The 26789-nt window shown below is 48.9% G+C and overlaps 2 protein-coding genes across 2 annotated transcripts; one reads left to right on the top strand and one right to left on the bottom strand.

Annotated features, from left to right (window-relative positions):
* Positions 1–1233: 1233 nt before the first annotated feature.
* prss59 (serine protease 59, putative) lies at positions 1234–15300 on the bottom strand. Its single transcript, XM_018748791.1, has 9 exons — positions 15006–15300; positions 14639–14820; positions 14021–14253; positions 9694–9829; positions 8101–8215; positions 5994–6195; positions 3277–3367; positions 1985–2193; positions 1234–1711 (listed from the first exon to the last, which is right to left on the bottom strand). Exons 1-9 carry the CDS (start codon positions 15234–15236, stop codon positions 1602–1604), a joined length of 1509 nt encoding a protein of 502 aa, XP_018604307.1. The 5' UTR covers positions 15237–15300; the 3' UTR covers positions 1234–1601.
* A 2556-nt stretch (positions 15301–17856) lies between these two features.
* On the top strand, positions 17857–26563 carry LOC108932282 (trafficking regulator of GLUT4 1-like). Its single transcript, XM_018748538.2, has 3 exons — positions 17857–18334; positions 23119–23245; positions 23824–26563. Exons 1-3 carry the CDS (start codon positions 17924–17926, stop codon positions 23832–23834), a joined length of 549 nt encoding a protein of 182 aa, XP_018604054.2. The 5' UTR covers positions 17857–17923; the 3' UTR covers positions 23835–26563.
* The last annotated feature ends 226 nt before the right edge of the window (positions 26564–26789 follow it).

Here is a 26789-nt window from a genome sequence, read left to right as displayed (position 1 = left end):
AACACACACAGCCAGGTCATCTCTCCAATGTCATAAACACAATTATATGCGTTAGCATGCATAAAAGTTTGAAGTCCAGTCTTAACCAAAGGCCCTGTGAAGGAAAGAGCGAGAAGATGGAGGCTTGGAGGTGAATACCTGTTTACCATGAGACCCCACTCTCAGATAAACCAGATTCTGGGTGCTTGGTTGATCTATGATGGAACAAACATCAGGCACCTGTGAGAAGATTAAACAGGAGTCTAGGTGTGCAGGACCCACTCAAGGAGAGGGTGAATTTAGGGTGGAGGTGGGGACCAGGTCAGAGGAACACAGGGAACAAAGGAGTGTTTGTCTGGAGAAGTTCAATGGAGCCCATGACCACCATGTTTCAGTGCAGTTAAAGTTCTTTGCGCCTATGGAAAGGCAGCAGTTCCAACCCAGAATGCTATGGATTTTTTTCCCCAACAACAGAACTACCTGGGTCACAACCAGAGACTGAATTAGTAAACCCAAATACATACAGGGGAATACAGCTCAAGGCCAAAAGACCGCAATGTGTAGCAGGGTGAAAGAAGCTCTGAAACGGTGACTAGATCTTCAGACTTCAGTAGTAGCATGATGCAAATCAAATGCTAACTTCGCAAGTGAAGAAAATTAGGCACGAGTACATCTATGTAGGAGGAGTTCCTGCCATAGTCTATAGCAATAGTTTCTTGCCTGAGAAGAGATCATATATGCATCAAGAAATACAGAATCTGGGTTATGACTTGTACAAGTTATAAACAATGATCTTCTGAACTGGTGAATGAAATGAGTTACTGGTTGTGGACAGAAGACCCTTGAGAAGTAAGTGGCAACCCCTCCCCTAGACTTAAACCCTTCATGATGTGTTTTGGCTCCTAGTGAGAATCAAATAATGGCTTAACTTGAAACCTAAACTTAAAGGAGGCAATGTTTCAAAATCTGCACTGAAGAGTTACCTCTGCCACTCCACAGGAGGAACAGTGATCAACTCTTGACAGAGAAGCCTGGGAAAAAAAAAAAAAAAGCCAGGCAGAATCTAAATAAGTGCAAGACTCTAGCAAGACCCCATGGATGGGCCAGATGACAGTTGAAGACCAGTGACCCACAAGAATCCTAGAGACTAGAGAATCACAACTGATGGAACATGCACCATGACAATGAATAGAAAACATTACACCAGCTTTATTGTCAATCAGTACCATTAAAGACAGCAGCAACATTTAAAAATAAAAGAATAATACTTTTTTCTCCCCCATATATCACTCAGTGCAATTGCAGGCCTTAAAGATACAAGTCTCATCCAGATTTGTTGAGGACCTTGAAAATGAAAGACTTGAAAAACATAGAATGTATAGCTGATATGGCTTACTGGTGAATTAAAAGCAAATGTATTCATGATTTCATAGAAGATTAAAAACCTCAAATATTTCAACAAGTTTTATCATTCTGCTGTTTCTGTAAAGGCATTGTCAAGGTCACTAAAGTGCCCTGTGCATCACTGTCATGGCACCACATTGAGCTCATTTGGTTGATTGCAAAAGTCAGATGGTTCCCATTATGCCTCCAGCTGAGGGTGGCAAGTTCATCCTGGTGTCTTACTCTGTGAGCCACTTCTGGAGAAGCAGGTATACATGGTCTCGTGCCATGGTCAGCTGTGGAAGGTCTTGTTCACGTGCTGGGTACATGTTTGCACAGTGGGCAGTACCTGTGGGTGGGTATGGTTTACAGCAAAACTGATTCTGATGTTATAGAATCAAAGATTTTACAGCAATTCAAATTAAATTCTCCATGCAACTTAAGGTAAATTGCTAAGGAAGTGTGAAAATGGGTACACCACAGCTTAGAATTCATTTTTAAATGAAATTCTAGAGAATTCAGAAAGGAAAAATGTCATGACTATTAAATACAGAAATAAAGGTAAATCGATATAAAAGGGGGTTCTCTGCTGACTATGAGGGGAATAAACCTGATTGGTCACCTTTAATGAAGACAGCAGGGAGGTCTTTGTTGATGTCCTGAGTGATGCCAAGGGCATGCCAGGGGTCAATGGAACCGTTGGGGAAGACTATTCGCGTGGTGCGTATATCATAGCCGCCATAGTACTCATTGGTCTGCAGTACGGCTTCCGCGATTGCAGATCCGTTCAGCGAAGGGTCATACATGTCTGCACACTGCTTCAGGAAATACCTGTCATAGGAAACAATTTAGAAGAGAGAAGATGAAAGCAGGAATTGGGGGGGGGGTGGAATAACCGGGTCTGCCTTGTTAGCACATTAATATTCCAACAGGCAAGAACTGCCATCTGAAAATGGCAGTTTGATTCTTAGTGTAGTTATGGGGGGGGGGGGGGGGGGTGTATAGTGTTCCAAGATAACTTGTGGCCATATGCTCCTCAAATGAGAGGAGCAGCAACAATGAAAACAATGACCCAGAGTGCAAATTCACTCACACAGAACACCCACTATCTAATAAATAAATAATTCATGTCTAGACTTGGTTTGCATTTCCCACTGGTGTTGTTTGTTTTCATCTCTTCTTGCTTGCCCCCCCCGAAGAGAGCCGGCCAACAGCTCCGGATCCCGTCTCTAATGCTGACAGGAAGTTCCGAAAACGGGCCAAGGCGCCACGCTCATGGGATTCTATCCGTTACACTCCGCTTTCCTCTCAAACTCCGGGAGCTCTGGCACACTCCCAGGTGACCCCTGGGTGCGGCTCCCCTCCTCTGTTACAGCCAAACCATGAGATGAGATGCTTCCAAGAGGAAGAATGGGGGGGGGGGGGTCTCAGTTCAGGAGGCTTTGAAAGTCAATGTGACACCTACAGAGTGACCCTTATGTCACGTTTACAGGATGCAGCTGTACCACAGCAGATTTGAGAATTTTTTTTTTTTAAAAAGGGGGGGGGGCCTCAAGTCCACTTTGAAAACCTGTGTAACGAATCCATTCGCCGAGAGCATTTACTGCAGTAATTTGTGTCGGACCACTAGCCAGGGAGCCTGACAGCTGCGCATTTAAAGGTAAAACCTCAGCGGAAAATCTATAACCCATCGCCCATCCATCATGCGAGGTCCTGCTGCGAGCCGTCCCGTCACCGCAGCTCATTACGGGCTCAGAAAATGCAGAGCACGCAGTTCGCAGGAGAACCAGATGCTCGTCCTTAATGAGCTCTTCAGCATCTTCACGGAGAGCGGAAAAGAGCAACTGCCATTCAGCTGGTGTCGATACGCTGTCTGGTGCGGTACAGGAACACCTGGAAGCGTGAGGTACTCACTGCAGGGGAAAGCCGCTGAACGGCTGGTTGGGCGAATCCGTGGTCTGGTAGAACCCGAACTCCGTACACGTCTGGTACACCCACTGTCGACCTACACAGGAATCAGTACGCTGATCATTTGTTCGCCCAGAAATGGGGTAGACGTTTTGTACCCAAGTGCTGGAACCAACAGTCTGAACCCGCTGAGAAGTTGGGTACAGGTGCAACTTGCATTTCAGCACTTAATTTAAATTAGAATTAAAACAGCTCGTCTTTAAAATGCAGGCTGGTGGTCCTGGGCCTAGCCCAGAATCACTAGGTGCGAGATAAGAGTACACCCTGGATTGGTTTCCTTTCCATCGCAGGGCTCTCTCTCTCTGAAACGCATCTTTGGGCTGTACGAAGACACTGGAGCACCTTAAGGGAACCTAAGTAAATGAAAATACGCAACCCCACATCCGAACGGTGAGGCACTAGCTACTGTGCTGCCTTGAGACAGGAAAACCGCAAGGAGGGGATAAAAAAAAAAAAAAAAAGGGAATTTCCTCCACATACGTAGAGGTTATAGACAGATGTAGCAGCAGGTACCAGCCTTGAAGCTGCCATCTTTGCAGTCAAAGGACTTTGGTTTAAATTCACACTGCTGCTCTAGTACCCTTAATCAAGGTCCTCAATCCTGAGCTGTTACTCAACTATATAAATTCGTAAATCAGTGTAAATACCTTTGTGTGCAAACATCGTCAGCTGCTGAGAAAATTGTCAGCTAAACGAATACATAATGGAAGAAATGTCCACTCCCTGTCGTCATCTGACCTGAGCCAGGAATAACCCAACACAGAGACTACTTGAGTAAACATGGCAGGGGAAAGGTTTGGGGGGGTGTTTTTGAAACCACCACAAAAAGGCTTTAGTTAAAAAAAAATAAATAAATAATCAGCATTCAACAGCAGTTTCCTCCTGGAGCCGAGGCTGGGAAGCAGTGCAGACAACTTGCAGTCTCGCACTCGGCCCTTTAAAAAAGGGCCATTTCCCGTCACTGGTATTCCTGCTAAAACCAATAATTCTGCTCTGCTAGGGAAAACAAGCACTGGGAACAAACCCAGAATGACACGGCTGCAGTAGGAGCTCTGTGGGGGAACAGAGAGGATTAGGCGGCAGCAGGTCTGCCTTCTGGGAAGGGGGAATTTAGGGGAACAGGAGGACACCAATAAGTAATTTTAAAAAAATAAAAAACTCAAAAACAACCCACCACACCAAAGCTGTGAACATGCAAAAATAAGGGGGGGGTTACATTCTCCACATGCAAAAAAAAACAAAAGTCAGTGTGTTAAGTTTTTTTGTAACATGAATCTGGACCACTTTCAATGTAAGCTTTGGTCCAGACTTGGTGAACTGAGCTCCTTCCATCCCTCAGAGCTGCTGAATCCCTCCCAGTATTGAGGGTCTCAAATCTCATTTGTTTCAGACTCACTTCTACACTACATGCCTGAAACTTCCTTAACTTACCCCACCATCTGCTACTTTTTAAAATCCTTTTTTCTATTTCACAGTTAGTAGGTTGTAGTTATTAGTCAACTGTCTGTTTCTTCTCTGATGCATTTGTTTTTCTTGCCTTATGCCTGTGTTTAAGTGCTCTGTATCACTGCATGAGAAGAGTGCTCCATTAAAAGAAATAGTACGTATGCTACGACAAGTGGCTCTATGGAACAAAAAAGTAATCAGTAATCATTTGTGTCCATCTAAGGCCTCTATCTGAGGGAAGTTCAGTTTAGTTGCAGCAACACACAAACAGTGACCAATAACACATCCATACATATAAGGTAGATAAATACAGAAACATATCTGAATACAAAAGTGAGGGGTGTGAAGTGAGGTGATGTGAAGGGTAGTGACACATGCATCCAACAAATGCTTTGCTTTTCTTCACTGAGCCGTTTGCCACTTTGGAGGAACAGGGCTGCCACTTGTATAAGGGTACCTCTATTACATGGGGTCACTGGGGTACTTTAGCAGTATATGGTCTTTATTTGTAGCAGTGCTGACAACTTGTGTTTGGAATCCCTATAAGAGCCCCTGGTACAAAGAATATTGTGACACACACACACACACACACACAGTAAAGCTCACTTACAGGCCTTGTGAAAGCCCAGCGCAATAAGCTGGCCGCTCACAATAGGAGTAACTCTTAACCTGAGAGTCATGTCGCTTTCACACCGTTTCCTGCAGGAAACATTTTTAATGTCGCAGAACAGACTTTGGCAGCGTGCCATGCCAACCAGGTCAGAGCAGTCAAGAATGGTGGGCGTGTGTCTCCATTAACACCGGCATGGTCACTGGGGTGAACTTTACTGGGGCTTGAAGTGCAAAGGAACATGTCCATCATGTTTTTTTTTTTTTTTTTTTTTAAAAACCCCCACATACACATCTTTCAGTTCCACATCTGCAATTTCCACATCCCTTTTGTTTGGGCTCCTCTAGCCTCCGTCTGGAACACTTGGCACACCTCCCCCTGCTGGCCTACACTTCAGGACCTTTGAAACCATAACTTCAACCATAAACAATTATAAAAACTCCAGGTCAAACACTTCCTCCACCCTGGAGCTGGACTTTTTGGACCCAACGTACCTAACAACATCATCTTCCACTCAATGCTCTAAGGTGATTTTAACCTTGATGCTTCCCCCACCCCAGGTTCACCTTTGTCAATTTGTGACCCAGACCCCCTCCACCCCGCTCACCTCCCCCCGAGGCAGGACCGCTCCAGGATGTGTTGCGCATCTCCATCAAGTACGTGGTGTAGTTGACATCCAGGCACTTCTGGGAGAAGGTCTTGAGCATGAGCTGGGCCACGGCGGCGTACCGGCTGTAGGGATCCCCTAGAGAGGCGTCGGCCATCACCCCGCAGAGCACCTTGATGGTGATGTTGGTTCCAACAACACCCTGCAGGGGAACACTGATGTTCACCATGACTTACACAACACACACTATAAACAAAACACTTTGTTTAGACCGTTTCCCAGAACCTAGTTCAACAGTTGCCAGACTTTAAACGGGAATTATTCGGTCTCAATGTATTTGTCATAAATGAATCACAGATGCTTAATTTCCTCCAAAAATTCTAAGAACCCCTCCCCAAAGTGTAGTGTACCTACATCTGTTTTATGCTCCCCTTCATGTTAGGGATACTCTGAAAATCAATGTTTCTCCTCCCCTTCCCCCAAAAAGTCCCCCCCCAACAGAGACAGCAGCACCTATAACTCTGTTGATGTCATTCCTTCATTCAGCTGGCACTTTCCAAAGCAAACAGCACTGTTAAGCTACTTACAATTATTTACTTATTTGCCACCTGGATAATTTTTACTAGAACAATTTGTGGCAAGTACCTTGTTCAAGGGTACTACAGCTGGAGGCAAGACTCAAACCCGCAACCTTGGGGTCCAAAGGCAGCAGCTCTAACCACTGTGCTACCAGCTGTCCTCACATCTTGCTGAATTTCCAGTATTCTTGACACCACATCCCTACCTGGGTGACCTCCCCACCCAGAAAGAGTTGAAAGGAATGCAATTTGAAGACATGGGGTGACAGGTATACAGTGGTCACAGCTATCATCTTTCACTTAAAGGACCCAGAACTGGACCAAAAGTTACATTTGTACACTGTTACTGACCCATGGCATCATTTAAAGGCCCCTTGGAGAAGCAAGAGCTAAATAGTAAAAATGACATTCCAAATAACCATAATGCAACAAAGTTCTGCTTTCACATCAGAGCTGAAAACATCCAGCTTTACTCCGGAAAGTAGCAGGAATGTTGGGACAAAAGCTGTACCATCTGGGGCCGATTACTCTGAAGGAGAAAAGGAAAGTACTTTCATATAACAAAAAAATTTGAAGTTGGTACATCAGGTGATGTAGTGGTTAGAGCTGCTGTCTTGGAGGCTGCAGGTTTGAATCCCGCCTCCTGCTGTAGTACCCTTGATCAAGGGACTTATCCCTGAACTGATATAGTTAAAAAAAATAAAAAAAATAAAAAAATAAAAAATTTAAGTGGGTAAATCACTAAGCAGTTTAACACTAAACCACTGGAGAAGTGTCTCATATAAGTATATTTGATTTGTTAGAACTATTGATCACACCTCACAGCTTTGTAAGAATTGAGTTGGGGGGGCTACACAAACCTCTCCCCGATGCCACAGGATTGAGAGGAGCACCTTCCCCCAACCCAAGGCCAAGAGGATGCCTTTTAGCACTCGCACCCGCTGCCTTCCCAGGGCTGTACGTGACCCTTCCATTAAGAGGAGACCACTGCTGAAGGCAGGAAACGGGAGAAGCGGTGCACCGCCAAAGAACTCTTTGTACGCTCTGAAAGTCTGCTCAGAAACCCGACCTCCTGCCGCTCCACTTCCACCACAGGCGGCTCTAGCGTGACGGCAAGAACCGCTCGGCTTCCCGATCGGTGTGAAGAATTCCACAGACACGCTGCAGCGCCGCCACGTTAGCTTTCCACCTGGAGCTCCCTGTCAACGGGAACTACGAGAACACGACCGCAGTCGCAACGAACCTGGTCTTCAGCATGTGCAGACAGTGAGTCAGTGTGGGAACAGGTCACACCTCCCCCTTCCCCAGCCTCAAACCGAGCCCTTCGCTCGCTGTGGATAAGACGCCAGATAAGGGTAATAAACCCAGAATAGTTTTCCAATCGAACCCGCACATCCGGCCAGTGCTGGAGCAGGAGGGCACCAAATAAGGCAACGAGCAGAAAATAGCCATTTTCTCGAAAGTCACCCAGGCCAGCAGGTATTGGGCCCCCTCCACACTCCTACATGCACACACCGCACACCCCTCACCTCAAAGTCCCTGTTGTCCTCGTTGTACTGGACGACATCCATGAAGTTCCCGGCGACCGTCTCCAGGAAATAGGCCGCGTCCATTTCTGTGCGGACCTGCAGCTTCGTGCACAGACTGCGGGGGATGGACACAGTTACCCAACACGCAAACAAAGAGCGGCTGTGTTCCCGTGCGCAGGGCCGCACCTCTACGCACTCTTTCCATTAACAGGGATGAGCGCATGGAAATTTAAAACAGGTCAAAACAGAACAATATTTTCGTAGACTTGGGGGGGGGGAATACAGAAAAGAAAAGCGACCCCTGACAAGATGCACAGCAATGTCAGCATCAGGCTGCTGTGCGTGGGTGTGTGTGTTTACACAGCAAGCCAGCTTTATCACATGGTGTGTAGTCATAAGAACCCCCACAAATAGCCCCGTGTCTCACCGAGACACATCGATATGCGGAGAACCATTTCACATAAGCAAGGGTCCAGAGGCCTGAAGCACCAGAGTGCAGAACTGGCAATGATTTCACCCCCCCATTTGTACAGATCTGGTCCGAATCACACCGATTACCTTCTCCACTACTACTTGTAGTTATTTACCCATTTACACTGGTGCCTCAACTTAAACACAAGTAGGCCTGAATGTTTGTTCATAACCTGATTCGTTTGTAACTCAAATCCCTTTTACCTCCAAGTTGCAAACAATGATTTACATACCCATCCTCTTAACAGGGTGGGCTGTGTAGAAACCTGAGAAAAACAAAATTACACTATAGAGACACCAGAATATTTTTAATCCTGAAGTGCACTTAATTTTAAAAAAAAAAAAAAAAAAAAAAAACCCACCATGTTGAACAGCACTGACTGGACAGAGCCATCAGGAAAATAAAAATACCACTTTGACTCATTCTCTTTTATGCATTGAAATATGTTGTCAATCTTCACACTTACAGGACGTTACTCCCAGCGAAAGGCCTGGGTTAATTATAGCTGCAACATCGAGACTGCTCGTCATTGCTTGGCTACTCTGGTATGCTCCAGTGCCACTGGTGGGAACCGTTTCCATGGCCACAGCTGAAAACCATAACCATATCCTCAACCGTATTACACCGTGCTCTCTACCCTGTTTATCCACTTGTGGGCGGGCAGACACTCCGGCTCGGTTGCCAAGCGTGGCCTATGGCTCACCCCAAAGTGGACGCCACCAAGGGGCGTGACGGGGGAGTTTGATCACCCTTCAGTCCAGCTGCAGTGACAATGGTGCGAGAAGGAAGCAGCAGATGATTGGTGAATGCACTGGGCAACATTCACATTTGGGGCTCATTTACACCCTCCTCACACCCCACAGGAAACCTGGTGAGTTTTTTAAATTTGCCTCCCCCTCTGGAGCCATAGCACCACCGCCGCATGGTGTCAGATTCAGCACCGGAGCTGCAAACCTGGATACCATTCAGCTAGAACAGATGACATTTAAGTGCTTCTCTCATTCCCGCTGCAGCATTCGGAGGGCGCTGGCGCCACGGTAGCCTGGCACAGCTCCCGGAGCCGAAGGGTACCGCGCCCGCACGAGGAAGCTGTCCGGCGCACATGGCCAAACCAGCCGTACCTGAAATCCGCTGTGATGTTGTCATAAGTCTTGGGGTCCTTCAGGCGCTGGTAGAGGGTGTTGGAAGCCTCCTTGACCAGGAGGGGGCACTCTGGATTTTCAGCAGCAAGTGAGCGCCTCACCACTTCGAGGTACTCTGAGCAGAAGGAGATGAAATACCATTTAGTTATGTTTGCAATAACAATGATAAAACCAGCACTGACTTCTCAAATTCCAGTCTGATCATTATCAACATTATTTACTTTCCTACTGCAGCAGGTAGGACTGGTGCCTCACAGCCTGTGTACTTGGATGAAAGTCTGAACAGTCTTCATGGAGACCTCCCATGTTTGTGTGGGCTCCCTCAGGGTGCTCTGGTTTCCTTCCACAATCCAAAGGTATGCAAATTGGTTGAATTTAAGAACTTCTTCCCCAAAATGAGTGTGTGAGATTGCCCTGTGATAGACTGGTGTCCCAACCAGGTCATACCCTGTTTCCATAAGACTCTGGGCATCATGCACCATACTTCCAGAATAGACTCTGGACCACCATGATCCTGCATATAGTTCACAGAAGCTCAAAGACATTATGCTGAATTTGGTGATCATCAAAAAACAAATACATAAAAAGAAGTTAAGGGGCACAATTCACAATTTTACATACTTAACCAGCCCCTCCTCGAACTGCCACCTTAACGTGGCGAAGGAGTTTGAGTGCCTGAATGATCTCAGGAGCTATATGCCCCTGGTAGGGTCTCCCATGGCAAACAGGTCCTGGGTGACAGATGAGACAGCGTGGTTCAAAACCCCCTTCTGATGACCATTAAACCAAGGTTCTCGTTTACCCTGCCCGGTATGGGGTCACCGGGGCCCCACCCTGGAGCCAGGCCTGGGGGGGGGGGGGGGGGGGCCGCATGCGAGCGCCTGGTGGCCAGGTCTATGCCCACGGGGCCTGGCCGGGCTCAGCCCGAAGCCAAGACGTGAAGCCGCTCTTCGGTGGGCTCACCACCTGCCGGAGAGGCCGTAAGGGGCCGGCGCGTTGTGATTTGGGCGGTGGTCGGGGCCGAGTGCCTGGCCGACCCAAACCTCGGGCGCCAACTCTGGCTTTTGGGACTTGGAATGTCACCTCACTGGCGGGGAAGGAGCCTGAGCTAGTGCAGGAGGTTGAGAGATACCGTCTAGATATACTCAGGCTCACTTCCACTCACAGCTTGGGTTCTAGAACCACTCTTCTCGATCGAGGGTGGACTCTCCACTATTCTGGCGTTGCCTAGGGTGAGAGGCAGCGGACGGGTGTGGGCTTATTAATAGCCCCCCAGTTCAGCCGCCATGTGTTGGAGTCTACCCCGGTGAATGAGAGGGTCATCTCCCTACGCCTTCGGGTCAGGGAACGGTCTCTCACTGTCGTTTGTCCTTATGCGCCTAGCGGCAGTGTAGAGTACCCGACCTTTTTAGAGTCCCTGGGGGGCGTGCTGGAAAGCGCTCCCACTGTGGACTCTGTCGTTCTACTGGGGGACTTTAATGCCCACGTGGGCAGCGACAGTGACACCTGGAGGGGCGTGATTGGGAGGAACAGCCTCCCTGATCTGAACCCGAGTTATTGGATTTCTGTGCTAGTCACAGTTTGTCCATAACAAACACCATGTTCATGCACTTGGCACCAGGACACCCTAGATCGGAGGTCGATGATTGACTTTGTAGTCGTTTCTTCTGATCTTCGGCCATATGTCTTGGACACTCGGGTAAAGAGAGGGGCTGAGCTGTCAACTGATCACCACCTGGTGGCGAGTTGGATTCGATGGCAGGGGAAAAAGCTGGACAGACCTGGCAGGCCCAAACACATAGTGAGGGTCTGTTGGGAATGTTTGGCGGAGGCCCCTGTCAGAGAGGTCTTCAACTCCCACCTCCGACAGAGCTTCAACCAGATCCTGAGGGAGACTGGGGACATTGAGTCCAAATGGACTATGTTCCACACCTCCATTGTCGGGGCGGCGGTTCGGAGCTGCGGCCATAAAGTCTCCAGCGCCTGCCGCGGCAGCAATCCTCGAACACGGTGGTGGACACCGGAGGTAAGGGATGCCGTCAAGCTGAAGAAGGAGTTCTATCGGGTCTGGCTCACGGGACTCCTGAAGCAGCTGATGGGTACCGGTGGGCTAGACGGAACGCGGCTCTGGCAGTCGCCACGGCAAAAACTCGGGCCTGGGAGGAGTTCGGTGAGGCCATGGAGAAAGACTTTCGGTCGGCCTCAAAGATTCTGGCAAACCATCCGGCAACTCAGAGGGGGGAAGCAGTGTTCTGCCAACACTGTTTACAGTGGAAGTGGTGCGCTGCTGACCTCAACTGAGGATGTCCTCGGGCAGTGGAAGGAGTACTTTGAGGATCTCCTCAATCCCTCCGACATGCCTTCCGTAGAGGAAGCTGAGGCCGGGGACTCGGAGGGGAACTCGTCCATTACCCTGGCTGAAGTTGCTGAGGTAGTCAAAAAACTCCTCGGTGGCAAGGCTCCGGGGGTGGATGAGATCCGCCCCGAGTTTCTCAAGTCTCTGGATGTTGTGGGGCTGTCTTGGCTGACATGCCTCTGCAGTATTGCGTGGAGCTCGGGAACGGTGCCTCTGGACTGGCAGACCGGGGTGGTGATCCCTCTTTTTAAGAAGGGGGACTGGAGATTGTGTTCCAACTATAGGGGGATCACACTCCTTAGCCTCCCTAAAAAAGTCTATGCTGGAGTACTGGAGAGGAGAATCCGACCAATAGTCGAACCTCGGATTCAGGAGCAATGCGGTTTTCGCCCTGGCCGTGGAACACGGGACCAGCTCTATACCCTCACTAGGTTCATGGGAGTTTGCCCAACCAGTCCATGTGTGTTTTGTGGACCTGGAGAAGGCATTCGACCGTGTCCCTCGTGGCATCCTGTGGGAGGTACTTCGGGATTATGGGGTTCAGGGCTCGTTGCTACGGGCTGTTCGTTCCCTGTATGAACAGAGCAGGAGCTTGGTTCGCATTGCCGGCAGTAAGTCAGACCTGTTCCCGGTGCATGTTGGACTCCGCCAGGGCTGCCCTTTATCACCGATTCTGTTCATTATCTTCATGGACAGAATTTCTAGGCGCAGCCAGGGAATGGAGGGTGTCTGTTTTGGTGGCCGCAGGATCTCGTCTCTACTTGTTGAGGACAATCCTGTTGGCTTCATCGAATCAAGACTTACAGCGTGCACTGGAGAGGTTTGCAGCCGAGTGCGAAGCGGCGGGGATGAGAATCAGCACCTCCAAATCCGAGGCCATGGTTCTCAGTCGGAAAAAGGTGGATTGCCCCCTCCGAGTTAGGGGGGAGCTCCTCCCTCAAGTGGAGGAGTTTAAGTATCTCGGGGTCTTGTTCACGAGTGAGGGAAAAATGGAGCGGCAGGTTGACAGACGGATCGGTGCGGCGTCCGCAGTAATGCGGTCATTGTACCGGTCTGTTGTGGTGAAGAGGGAGCTGAGTCGTAAGGCGAAGCTTTCAATTTACCGGTCGATCTATGTTCCTACCCTCACCTATGGTCATGAACTCTGGATCGTGACCGAAAGAATGAGATTGCGGATACAAGCGGCAGAAATGAGTTTCCTCCGCAGAGTGGCTGGGCATACCCTTAGGGATAATAGAGCCGCTGCTCCTCCGCATCGAGAGGAGCCAGTTGAGGTGGCTCGGGCATCTGTTCCGGATGCCTCCTGGACGCCTCCCTGGGGAGGTGTTCCAGGCATGTCCCACTGGGAGGAGGCCTCAGGGCAGACCCAGGACACGTTGGAGGGACTGTCTCCCAGCTGGCCTGGGAACGCCTTGGGGTTCCCCCAGAGGAGGTGTGCGGGGAGAGGGAAGTCTGGGGGGCTCTGCTTGGACTACTGCCCCCACGACCTGGTCCCGGATAAGCGGAGGAAGATGGATGGACATACTTAACCAGAATATCTGGTTGAGTGAACTGGCATCACAGAAGAACCAACATAACCTTTTTTTAACTGATTAACATTTTGGAAGAAATTGTAACTAATAAATAAATGGGGGAGATTTCAGGCTGGTAATTAAGACCTTGGGTAAAAACAGGGGAGGAAACAGGCTTTAAAGGGTTTATTCAGTGACAAATCTCAAAATCCACACATCTCCCCAGCCTCTCGAGTGGAAGTCATACTTCCTCTGGGACCGGGGTCACCGGGGGGCCGAGGATGATTCCACTCCTGGTGGAAGACCATTCAAGAGAGCCTCTTTGCCCATGACAGGTACCACCAGGGTCAGTAAAGGATCAAGTGGGATCATGTAAAGTTGTGAAAACATGGTAAAAGATTGCAGACTCCTCCCCCCCCAAAATAAGGAAGTGGCTCACCTGGGAAGTTAACAGTCGCGTACATGGGTGCGCTGGTTGCCACGGAAGCATGGACAAGGTGCGGATATTTCAGACGGAACCAGGCGGCCAGGGATCCAGGGTACGAGCCTCCGAACGCCACCCACTTGCTGTTGGTCAAGCCCTGAGCGGTCGCGATGACCGTGCGGAAGTGAGCCAAGTCAGCCAGAGCTTGGCGACTGCTGAGGAAGCGCAGGCTGGCAGTGCTTAGGTCCCTGGGGGTAACAGTACAGTACTACCAACACACACCCGGGTGGGGGGGGAAGGCACACTGCAGTTCCTCACAATAACATAACTGAAGTCAGTTCTGTGCAACTGTGGCATAATACTATACATACAGAGGATATAAATAAACATACTACAGCTGAAAGCCCTCTGGACTAGTGGCAGCTATATTAAAGTGGGCAAATTATTAATATTTGGACTAGGTATGACCAATATCAACAAATGCAAATTCAAATGCTTTCAAGCTCTTCAACAGCCCCGCTTCAAAGGATAAACGCGAGGATTAACAGATTTATTAGGACAGGTGTGCTGAGTGCACGGGGCACGTGCGAACAGGTGCACGCGCGCAAAGGACTTCTCGGAAGTTCTCCTCACTCCGTGGGGCGGCTCTGGCCGTAGAAGCGATGCTCCAGCAGGAAGCACAACGCGCCCAGCTTGCGCGCGTACTCGAGCCACGTGCCCTGCTGCATCCACGCGGGGTTGGCCGGCCCCTCCCCGCCCACCATGAGGAACACGGGACCGCCGCTCCGGTAGAACTGCGCGTTCACGAAGTACCGCTAGAAGAAAGAAGGAGGCGAGGGACGGTACAGTTATTCACTTAGCAGATACTTTTCTCCAAAGCAACTTCCAATGAAGTCTACACGGCGGGCCGCGTCCGGGTGTGTGCGACCGGCATGCGCCTGACTGAGGCGTGTGTTCGGAACGTGTGACCCCGTAGTGCGCGTGGCCGTGCGAACGTTACCTGCTTCCAGACCCGTCCGTCGGCTCCGTTGAAGTGGTCCAGCCTCTGGGTGAACCAGCGCTCCTCAGCCCAGTGCTCCTCCTTCTCGCCGCTGTGAGCGCGGTGTCTCCCGCCATGGCCGAGGCCGCGCGCCGTGCACGGCAATGAGGAGAGGCAGAACAGGAGGAATAAGGCGCGGAGGAGCCAGGAGAACCGCCTGCATTCGCGGCAAATTTCGCTCTGACGCGCCATGTTCCCTGAGTGAGTCGCCAAACCGCTGGAGTTAGAGAGACGGTTCAGCGAGTCATGTGACGGAGCCCGGTCGCCCATCACGTGACAACGCCTGAGCGCTGATAGGGCCTAAACGCCGATCACGTGACGGGGGAGCCCAGCTCACGTGACGGAGTCATTCGCGTTCTGATGGGCCGTCGCTTTTCCCATCTGCTCCGACACTCTACATCCTGTAGATGGCGCTTGTTCCGCGTTCAAGAACTTTTCTTAAAGATTAAAATGTGCTTTATTCTGCTCCCTCGAGCTGTCTTTAATCAGCGTCACTTCTTATACCTTGCGCATACCTCGTGGAAAAGGTGTAATGAAACGATAAATGTTCCCTAATTATAAGATGCTGGTTAATTTATTTGGGTTTCAGAGAACCCACACACACACACGTTCTGAACCGCTTGTCCCACTCAGGGTCACGAAGAGCCAGAGCCTAACCTGGCAACACAGGGCATAAGGCTAGAGGGGAAGGGGACACACCCAGGACAGGACGCCAGTGTGTCATAAGGTACCCTAAGCAGGACTCGAACCCCAGACCCACTGGAGAGCAGGACCCAGTCCAACCCACTGCACCACCACACCCCTGTGCCCCAGTCAGAGAATCCAGACGTTTGATTTTTCTCAGTCCTGCTTTTGACGGCTGTCCTGTCCAACCTGCGTGTGTTTCTATGATGCTGGCATTGGACATCCTTCTGTTATTTACACCTTTTCTCTCAATAAAAATCTGCTACTCTGCTGGTTCTTCTACATCTGTCCAGGTTCTATTCAGGCTGTTCAGGTTGTTCCTACCACTTTTCACTTGTTTCCGTCATCCCCGTTGCTCCTCTGGTCGATCCTCAACAGTGCTGTCCTTTCATAGTGAAAAACGTTAATTTCTCCATCTCATCTGTCAGACTGACAGCTCACCTGCTCACCCCGCTGCAGATCCAGTGAAGGTGGAATTTAATTATAGGCGGACACCTGCAAGGCCGCTTTTTATGGACATCTGTCTCACGTTTCTTAGTCAGAGACGTGCAGTAGGACAATTCACTGACAAGCCTATATGTTTTACACAATTAAGTAATTAAGTTTAAGAAACATGATAATATTTGGTCACTGTCATTTTTTTTAACCTTTTTATCTTGCGAATTGAAATTAATTATCGTTCTCATTATTAATATCTCGTACTGCAATACAATACGGTAGTCGGAATAGTGTCGGTAATCATGTGACATTGTGATGATTGTCCCTCAAATGAAACTGGAATTCCCCATCCTCCAGCAACCATTAATACTTATAAAGTAAGTAATATTTACCCTGGCGTGGCAAAGAGGAGAGCCTGTACAGTGCAGTGTACAGTACAGTAATCTGCGCATCCCTGGCAGAGCCGCACACCTCTGAGGACTGCGGACACAGACAAGGAGCAGCTCGGGGTTCGCGGTGACGTAGAGGAGCGCGATCCAGGAGAGGGAGGGAATCCCCGCAGTCCTGCGTTCACAACCGAAGGGATACCCTTCCCCCACCGTGCGCGGGGCGCTCGGGGATTAGTGATCCGAACGACACGCTCGCTACAGGTTATCCTCGGGGAACCAAATATATCCCCCGCTTAATTTACAGCCTGGAAAAACATCTCATGATTAAATGTATTAATGTATTAATTAGACAAATCATACAGAAACGAACTGGTCGCATTAATATTATTTATTTTTATGAGCGTCCTCTTTGCATTTGCATCGACTGTTTGCTATTACGGTGTTTATATTGATCTATACATATATATATAGGTACAGGGAGTTTTTAAAAAAAAGAAAAGCAAGGCAGTCTTCTTGAAGTTTCTGCATCACCGAGGCATGAGCCATCTGTTAATGCACGGCGGTAACGCGGCAGAATCTCGAGGGAACCCGCTCACTGACATCGCGCCCGTTGGACTCGGGGTGGGGGGGGAGAATGATCGAGAGAGAGAGAGAGAGAGAGAGAGAGAGAGAGCGAGAGAGCGAGAGAGAGAGAATCTGCGCGTGGAAGGGGTGCTCGCGTCGGCGCTCCTGCGGAGCCGCGCTGATGCTGATGCTGATGCTGAGGGGATGCTGAGGAGCGCACTGTGAGCAGCGCTCGTCCTGCTCCGAGTTCCGCTCAGTCGTGACTCCTCGTCCAACCGCTCGCACCTTCCGGCCTCCTTTTTTTCTGATGCACATCGAGGAGGAAAAAGTGACTTAGTCGCAAGGGTCCGGTCGTCGTGATCATATCTGCGCGTATAAATCATGCGCTTTTTCAACGAATGATGGAGGGAGGCGACTCTTTGCTACACTTGTCAGTGTGGATGGACACCACAGTTCACATCTAGAGGGTCGTGGACCGCATAACTGGAGCAAAGAAGAGGGATGACACCCCCTGTCCCGCCGGCAGTTTAATTTCTCTTTCATTATAATTTCAGACCGATTCATTAACATTTTTATTCTTGTTGTCAAGTTTTCGGGACTGGTCTGTATTAATTAACACCCGATTATTTTGTTTCTGCTCTTCGTAAATTTAAGTGAGATAATTAATTAAAACAAAAATAATTTTTTTGGACAAGTATGGATATTTAGCTTCATTTCAGAGAATTAGAGAGTTTATTATTTCTTCTGAGGAGTGGCAGTGATCTAGACTGGGGTGAGGGGTTTGGAGTGACTCTCGGGTGAAGGATGGCCATCAACACAGACGCGGAGTTTGACAAGAGTGTCCTGGGTGGGAGTGGAACGGCTCAGCCTCTCGAGTCGCAGGAGACGGAGAAACTCCTGAGCGCCGCGACCACGGAGCCGGCGGGGGGCAAGACCCCCAGGGTGTCCGCCTCCTTCACGGTCAGTGTGGGGGGCAGCGAGAAGGAGGCAGAGGCGGACCAGAACGGACACGGGGGGCCGTTGGTTTTGGGGTCCGAGGGGCCGCTCGGGGGGGCTCCGTCCTCCCCGTCCCGCCTCAGTCTGAGCCGCACGTCGTCGACCGGCAACACGGCGCAGGAGCAGCCCAAGCCCCCGGACTACCTCATCCTGGCCATCTTCTCCTGCTTCTGCCCCGTGTGGCCCATCAACATCGTCGGGCTCGTCTACTCTATCATGGTGAGTGGACTTTACCATAGTGAACCTGGGACGTTGCCACACACCAGCACCACCCAACATCAGAGTCAGCATCACTCCAGGCTGGAGGGGAGAAGTCTTATTAAGGCATTTTCACTCTGGAAAACCCTCGAGGTGTCTTGGTGGTGTAAAAGCAGTGCGATAATAACGAAATAACGAAAATAATAACTACAGCGGGGCTCCTGAGTGAGGAATGCATATTATTTGAGAAATCTCTGTCCCGAAAAGACTCCAGTTCATCGTCACCAGCGTCACACACGAAGTGAGCAGCAGCAAATACAGGAAAAAAATAGCCTCCACACTTTAAAGGAGCTGAAGTTTTGACATCAAAACATCATATACTGTTATTTTTATGCAATTGTTACATATAGTAGTGTGGGCTGCAGGAGAGTAGCCTTCGTTTTATTAAATGCACGTAATGGTTACGTAGTTATGTGTCTGGTTATATTGCGTGGCCACAGTTTGCCAGTAAATCCAGCATAAGTGGCGAATAAACGAGGAGCCCAAAGTGCAACAACATCGAGCAAACGTGTTGCTCGTCTCGCGTCGCCGCCATGCGGATACTTTGTATCGAGTTCACTCGGTGACGTCACCGGCTGAGTAAGCGCTCGAAGCGCACTGAAAAAGTGCCCAAGAGCCACAGCTGAAGCCAGAGGGGCAACGGGGCAATTACACAGGATGAAACTTCACCTACTGTCTTCTACTTTATTTAAATGTATATGTTTAATCCCATTTTACCCAACCATAACTATTTCCTATATTGCATTTGTTTCTATTATTTTTATTACCTATACATTGCATTACACATATGTGCATTTTGGTGTTTTGATGGTTTAATGTTTGAGTTCCAGAGGCTCTTAATGTTCATAGATTACAAGGCTGGAGGGTAGGGTGTGGCTTTGTGATGCTCCACATAAAGAGAAAGGAGTGTGTGGGGCTCACTGCTACTGCTGCAGGAAAGAAAAGTTGCGCCTTCCATGGTGTGTGGATATTAATCAGAATTTGGAGAGCCATTGTGCTGCAGACTGAATCTTGACGGATGTAAAGATGTCAAACACATGACAACCAATACATCATGGTCCCGGTCACGTGAAGCTGCTCTATTGTTTTGCGCATTCATGCTTGTGTGACCGAAATGGTGTTGAAAAGGTGGTTAAAAAACCAATGGATTCTTCTCATTGTTTCTTGCTCATCCTTTCCGCTTGTGACAGTAGTAGGGATCCTTGATTCATGACCCTTTAGTCATGTCACATCAGTGGCTGTATTTGCAGCCAAGTGGGGAGAAAAAATGGCATGGAATACCCACCAAGGCTGTGCGACTTTCAGGAGGCTCTACATTTTCAAAGTGTCTACTTACATGGACAAATTTAATTAGGATCATCTGTACTTGTCAGGGGTTATTGTTTATTATTTATTTCATAGCAGAGGGTGACTAACAGCCTCACTGTCAATTTCTCTGCCATTGTAGGTCTGAATCTGGGTTTGAACCTGGCTTACTGTGTGGAATTTAAGTTGGTTTCTTCCAGGTGCTCTGGTTTCCTCCCACAGTCCAAAAACATGTGTTTCTCATGAATTGGTGACTAAATTTCCTTTAATGTGTGTGAGTGAAAGAGTGTGTGTGACTGCCCTGGAGTGGACTGGGATCTTGTGCGGGGTGTACCCCCCCGTGTCACACCCTATGTTGCCAGCATAGACTCCGAATCACGGCAACCCTGTGATGGACAAGCAATTAGTGATATCAGATGGAATATACAGCTCAGTGCTGGACAAACAAATAATTTCCTGGGATATTTATTTCTAGTGCTGTATATTCACAGACATGGGTCCTGGTGCTCTAGTGTTTTTTAATTCATGCTGCACTGAGCAGCGTTGGTATTGCTGCATCCACACACCCTCTTGAGAATTGTAATTCACAAACACAAATGAACAGCGAAAGCACTTTCCTGCCGCCATTAATATTCCTCTGTCTTTGTGACAGTTCAGGTCCAAAACATCATAAGTGTTTTGAAAACTCAGGATCAGAGTGAGAAGGGTCATAATCCAAGACCAGATCTGCCTTTTTATACAGCGTAGACTCTACTGCCTTTACTTTGGAACCCAGTGAGGTAAACACCTCTCCCCTACAGGGCTCTTAATACAACGGGCAAGTTTTTTGGAATTTCTGCATAGAGGGCAGTTGCATGGATAATCCATCCATCCATCCATCCATCCATCCATCCAGTCATCCAGCCATAACTGTTTGTCTGACACAGGGTCACAGTGAGCCAGAGTCCAACCTGGAAACACAGGGCATGAGGCATTGCATGGATGAATCAAGCAAGATACAAATAAACAGCCTCAGCATGTGCAGAGAACAAGGAGGTGTGGGTGTGCAACAGAAGGTTCCAGGGACAGGTAGTGACCTCACAACAAGAGTGCATCCTCACCAAAAGGGATCTACCGACCTGAAAAAGAAGCGCAGGCATAAAGCAGGATACACACAGAGGGTGGTCAATTATGGAGAGTAGGGAGGTGGTGTAATTGACTTTTATTGCACCAGGGTGCTCTCTGGGTAATGGGAAAGGCACGAGCGCATGGCCGATACTGCACGCTCTGCAGATTTGTGTGTGAAATATGGGCTATGGCGGTACAGCCAGACGAATGGCTTTGTGTGTGTGTGAATGCATTGCCATCAGTGCTCTGCTGCAGCAAGGGCCCGGTGCAGTTTCATTTTTTTCTACGTCTCCCTTTAGATTTATGAATTTTGTGATTGCGGCTGGCTATGAACAGCCTTTTTTTGTGCAGGACGGCGAGATGAAAACTGATGTGGGAGAGGGCTGTTGTTTCTCAGATGGCCACGCCCACACAGCCTTTCCTCCCCAGTGGACCCAGCAGGGCTCTCTTCTTAATCCTCATCAGTAATTAATGGCATATTCACGTCCGGCATGGATATTACCAGTGTAAACAGGGTCACTGAGTGTGTGATCCCACAGCAAACAGTAATTTTAAAGGTACAGGAAGGTGGAAAATCCAGGCACCCCGCAGTACACCTCCACACCCTACCCAGAGCCCTGCTTTTCCTGGTCTCCACCACTGGCCTGGCCCTTGCATTATTAAATATTAATGCTAGTGCAGGTCTCAGAGTGAGTAATAATGGTTTTTCTCCCACTGTTAGGGAGGATATCAGGGGTGTCACGTGACACACACACACACCAGCCCATTTGGAGACAACCCAAAGCGAGCCATGTAAGATTTCATGTTAGTCAGAGGACTATCTCCACTCTCTTAGTCCAAGGAATCAATGTTTTGGTTTTAGCCTCCCACCCCCACCTCACCCTCCCATGCAGACACACACACCAACCCATCCTCAGACACAGAGACACACAGACACACCTCCCATCCTTCCCTCATAGCAAAGAACTGGAGATCATAGTGTTCCTTGGTCACCAGCGGGGGCGTAACCCTTAACATCCCATGAATTCCAAAAAATGTCTTTAGAATATATCTAAATGAACATCTATGACCCTGTACACATTAATAAAAAGCACAGGACTACTTTTTTGCAGAAGAGAACACATCCAAGTGGGCTGGGTGCCGTTTTTCGCAGTACCGTAAAAGGCTGCCGTTGACTGGAGGAGCTGATGCAGCTCTTCCCTCTGATTGGAGTTTGGATCAATGAAGCCTACAGTTAGCATCAGGCAATGGGGAAGAACACAATGATGCAGTGTGTGGTGTCAGGGAGCCGGGGGGAGGGCCACTGCATTGTAGGTAAGTGGGCAGGGTGGGTGGGAACAGTGTAGAGGACTGGTGTTGGGATCAAAAACTGACACCCTCAGGATACATTGCAAGCAGACACTCCCAGGTAAGGGAAGGGGCTGTGTGTGTGTGTGTGTGTGTGTGTGTGCGCGCGCGCACGCATGTGTATCCAGGCCCCAATCTCCTATGCCGCAGCACAGGGGGGGACCGAGCTGTAAACTTACACTAGCAGCCCAAGCCTCGATCAAACGCACCTGCAGCGTCACAGCGGCACCTAAAACACAACTCCCACCCCCCCCCCAAACCCCCCCGTCACTTGGCTGCACTTCTCAGGTGCACATCATCGTTGTCGTGTCCTGTTTGCGTACACTTCTGCTTGCTTACTGTCCCCAGCAGACGTGCCTGATGGGATTTCTTTTAATGGGGCTGTACAACTGATTTATGTGTCTCGATCCCTAACCTCGGCACCAGTTTTAGCACAAGTTTTAACCCAGAGCAGGAGGCTTCTGGGAAACTCCTTATCAATGTCTTTGGAAAAGACAGAATTTGTACGGAAAAAAAAACACAAATTACAAACTGTGTCCTCGTTGTGCATTATATTTTATCATGGAGTCACGAAAGCTGTATTTGTATTTCATTCTGTTTTAATAAAGGGGAACAGTGCACAGTCGCACTCTCCAAATTCTGTTGTGGGAAATCTCCAAGTGCGACGCCCTAATCCCTGGTGTATGGTGTAAAGTGAAGGGTGCAGGGAGCGGGGCTGTGGAGTAAATGGTGTACATTACGTGGTAACAGATGACTTGGGCTGCCCCCTCCAGCCTGGTCCTGGGGGACCGTTTGCTCTCACCTCTGCTCCTGCCACCCATCTGTCGTGCTCCCCTCCAACCCCTGGAGAGGTGATTAACGTTGTGATGGCAGCCCACGACTCCAGAAGGACACTACCCCTTTGGGATTTCGACGGCACCACGGTACGGGAGCAAATCCCCGAACGTCTTTCCATCAACACCCCTGTGTGTGTTTGTTCCCTCCAGTCCAGGAACAGTATGCAGCAGGGGGACGTGGACGGTGCCAAGAGGCTGGGCCGACTCTCCCGCCTCCTCAGCATCGTCTCCATAGTGCTGGGCTTGGTCATCCTCATCGTCTACACCATAGTCACAGGTGCGAGCTCCTCCTCCCACTCTTCCATAGGGATACCTGGAGATGCGCACATATTCATACATCAGGAGCTAAATGTGAAAACATACACAGCAATGGGGCGGAGCCAGGAATTCTGCGACCCCTGAAAGAACATGAATAGCGAATAGGAATTTTAGCAACAGCAATATTCCTTCATCCCCTTCTAAATAAATTTTAAATTTAAATTAACCACTACTGGAATTTTTCAGGCCCTCTCCAGGTGTGGGTCCCTAGGATGGTCAGGTCACAACAAGGCATGTGCAAATGAAGAAACGTGGAAACACTCACAGACAAGAGACATACACAGACTCCTAGAAGATTCCTTATCAAACAGCTCAAAGCAATAAATAATTACAGGCCACACCTCATCTCAGTCTGTGGGGTCTCCTCCTGGCCCCCAGGGGCCTTTATTCTAAGGGATCCCCATACCCTCACTATACAGATAGCAGCTCACACTCACGCCTGCAGCCAGGACCCCAAACTCCCCGGATGGTGGTGTTGCTGAAGAGCCGTACCGCGGTCTTACACTGTCACTCTTTTCTCTCTCCTTCATCCTGCAGTGATGGGCTGAGCGAAGCTCCACCTTGTCCACAGAGCCATAGAAGGAAACCCACCTCGCCCCGCCCACCTGTAGAGTACACCAAACATAAATGTCACGAAACGGAAAAGCACTAAACTCAACAGACCAATCTCGGTCTGCCACGTACAAATCGTCCCGTGTCCAGCGTAGAAAAAGAGCATCTCCTCCTCGTCAGCGAGGAGACACGGTGGACAAACCATAGGGAGACGCGATGCTAAAAACAGAAACAAAATGGGGTAAGAAATGCATGCATTAGTTAACATTTGCTTGAAGACGAAAACACACATTAATCAAAAGATTTCCCTCTCGGCTGGGAGATGCACAGCGCCATCCAGGTGCGTGCCGCTGGCAGAGGATGGACGAGGCGGCGAAGGAAGCCGGACTCTCACTCGGGAGAACCTCAATGGGCCACTAATGAGAACAAAAGATCTGGACAAAGAAGCAGAATTATTATAGAAATATACTCCTGGTTTGACTGCTAGCAACTTATATACCAGTCCTATATATGTACACATATATGCGCACATTAGAATATATTTGCAGAATGCATTAATGCACATTTTCTAAAAGTTTGTATGTAGCCTCCCGGTGGGCCACAGAATCGAGAGGAGGCTTGGCTTGCGGAGGGACCGCGACGGTCACGTGACGTTTGGGTTCGAATCGAGATCATTTCGTGTTTTATTTTGTCGTTTTTTGACGGAAAACAAAGACCCTCTGCATGCCGATCTTGGGTGTGGATATGAATCCGTGTTACATCCATTACTGTACGCCCCAATTTCTGGGACCAACTCAAGCAGGACCCCGGTGTCGGGAGACTCTAAGCACTGGATTAGGAAGCCGTTGGCACTTGATTGGCACGCCGCTGCGCCTTCGTTCAACATTCAGCATCCTTCGTTTGACGGGCATCTCCTGCTTCTGCAACGCAGGGGGAAAGGGGGCTAGATGGGAAATACCTTTTCTCCCCTTCACTTCGTGTTCACGTAGTAAGTCTCAGTGTGGACATGAACAGAGGACATCCCCCTGTCCAAATCCAGACATTTGCTGCTTTTCGCCAGGCTGGTGTATTGTAACAGCCCAGCGAGTGCTACACTCTCCTTTCCTCCTCCTCCTGCTCCATTGGTATGGTGTATATTACAATATATAGGCATGCTTAAAGTGTACCATAGATATACTGTCAGATTTCACTCCCTGCACCACTGTAATGGCCCTCTAACTAAATTAATGTCCCTTTGGGGGGAGGGGGGGGTGTGTTGTTGATTGGTTCGGTTACAATGACACACAACTTCATTTTGCTGCCTTAACCGCATCCGCAGGCACGGCACCAAACAGAAGTTACAGTTTTTCCCGGGTCACCCGCTCATTATCCCCCACCGTTATCGAGCGGCAGCTCCACCTAATGAACGGCAGGTACTCGAGTAGCGGGTTGTTTGTTTGAATACGGCATTGTGGGTAATTGGAAAGAGCTGACAGACAAAGCGGGGAAGGAGAATGGCCATCCGGAGCAGTGGAAAATATATGGTGACACCGGAGACGAATTACTGGACTACGCCCCAAGTCTCATTTGTTTGTTTTTTTTTTTTTTTTCGCTGGGTAATATGTTTGGCCATCTGTCACTCCCACCGCTGCCCCTCCAGGGAAGACGTCGTCTTTCGGGATGAAAAGGGTTTAACGGGTCGACTCTCCTTGTACTGAGAGTGCAGATTAATACTTGGATATATAGAAAGTTGTGCCCTGGATGGAGGCACAAATATGAGGGCTTCCGGCCATTCTGCGGTGCTGCTGATAAACACAAGAGGCTTACAGCAAACCGTTCCTCAGCGAATTAGCATCACTTGCCCCCACCCCTTGTACTCCCTCGAATATGTTAAAGCAGTATTTTTGCTAGCAGCTCAGTTTCGTAAATCCCGTCTCTCGGTCCTAGAATGTGCATCACCGCAATCTGGAGTTTCTGTTTTACAAGGAAATCTGTGCGTAGCAGCGAGAAGAGCGACGCAGAAAATCGCTTAGAGGATCTGTACAAGTGCAGGAGAAATAGCACATTAATAGCATAACAGGGTAGAGAAGTTCCACAAATAACTTGGAAGGAACAACGAGAACATACATCTAAACTATTATTTTTTATGGCCTTGCTGTTACCACAGCAAACAAATTCTTTTTAAAAATTTCTCTTTTTTCCTTAACCAAAGAGACAGGTCAGAGGAAAGCATTTGATTTTTTTTCACTCGACTATGAGCGTATAATAGCAGTTATGAATTATATGCTTGTATGTTTTTGGCCGCATAGGTGGGCTGTCCATAAGTATAAATGCCAACCTGTGCCGAGAAATTTTAGAAGCAGGACCCCTGTAAAGTCCCAGACGCCCCCCTCTCTAAGAGGGAAAGGTGGAAATGGAAGTAATGGGGGAATTCTGGGTAAATCTGCACAGACACGTACAAAAGGCAGTGGGCCATAGCCCACAGACAAGGCCCTGGATTTCCCGCAACTCGCACCACAGCTAGTCGCTGTTGCCCGAGCGCCGGCTCCGTACGAGATCTGACCTGTGCTCAAGGATACACATCACGTCTATTTTTCACTTTTTTGGAAGCCTCCTGTATCCACCTCTCTCTCATTACCTTGGCTGAGAGGCCTAAGTGCAGTTTTGTGTCTGTTGAAAAAGAAGAAAAAAGACAAACTTTATATTCTTGTATATTTTCCTAGTACTGTTTCCAAGAGGGACATATATACCCTGTCTTCAGCTGTGTGAGTTTCGCATGTTTGAAATAAAACTGTCATGCATGGTCACCTGGCTGTGTGGAGTGGATGATGTTCACCGATGAAAACTCGACTCATCCTCGCTCGATGGAAAGGAACGCAAGTCTCTTCAAGAGTTAGTATCCAGTTAATCACTGTTGAAATAATAAAAATATTAAAACCGATTTCTGTAGCTTACAGTGAGAGTTCCAATAT

This window comes from Scleropages formosus, chromosome 10, assembly GCF_900964775.1.
Source record: "Scleropages formosus chromosome 10, fSclFor1.1, whole genome shotgun sequence".
Classification (NCBI taxonomy): Eukaryota; Metazoa; Chordata; class Actinopteri; order Osteoglossiformes; family Osteoglossidae; genus Scleropages; species Scleropages formosus.
This window is presented reverse-complemented; position numbering and strand designations above follow the sequence as displayed.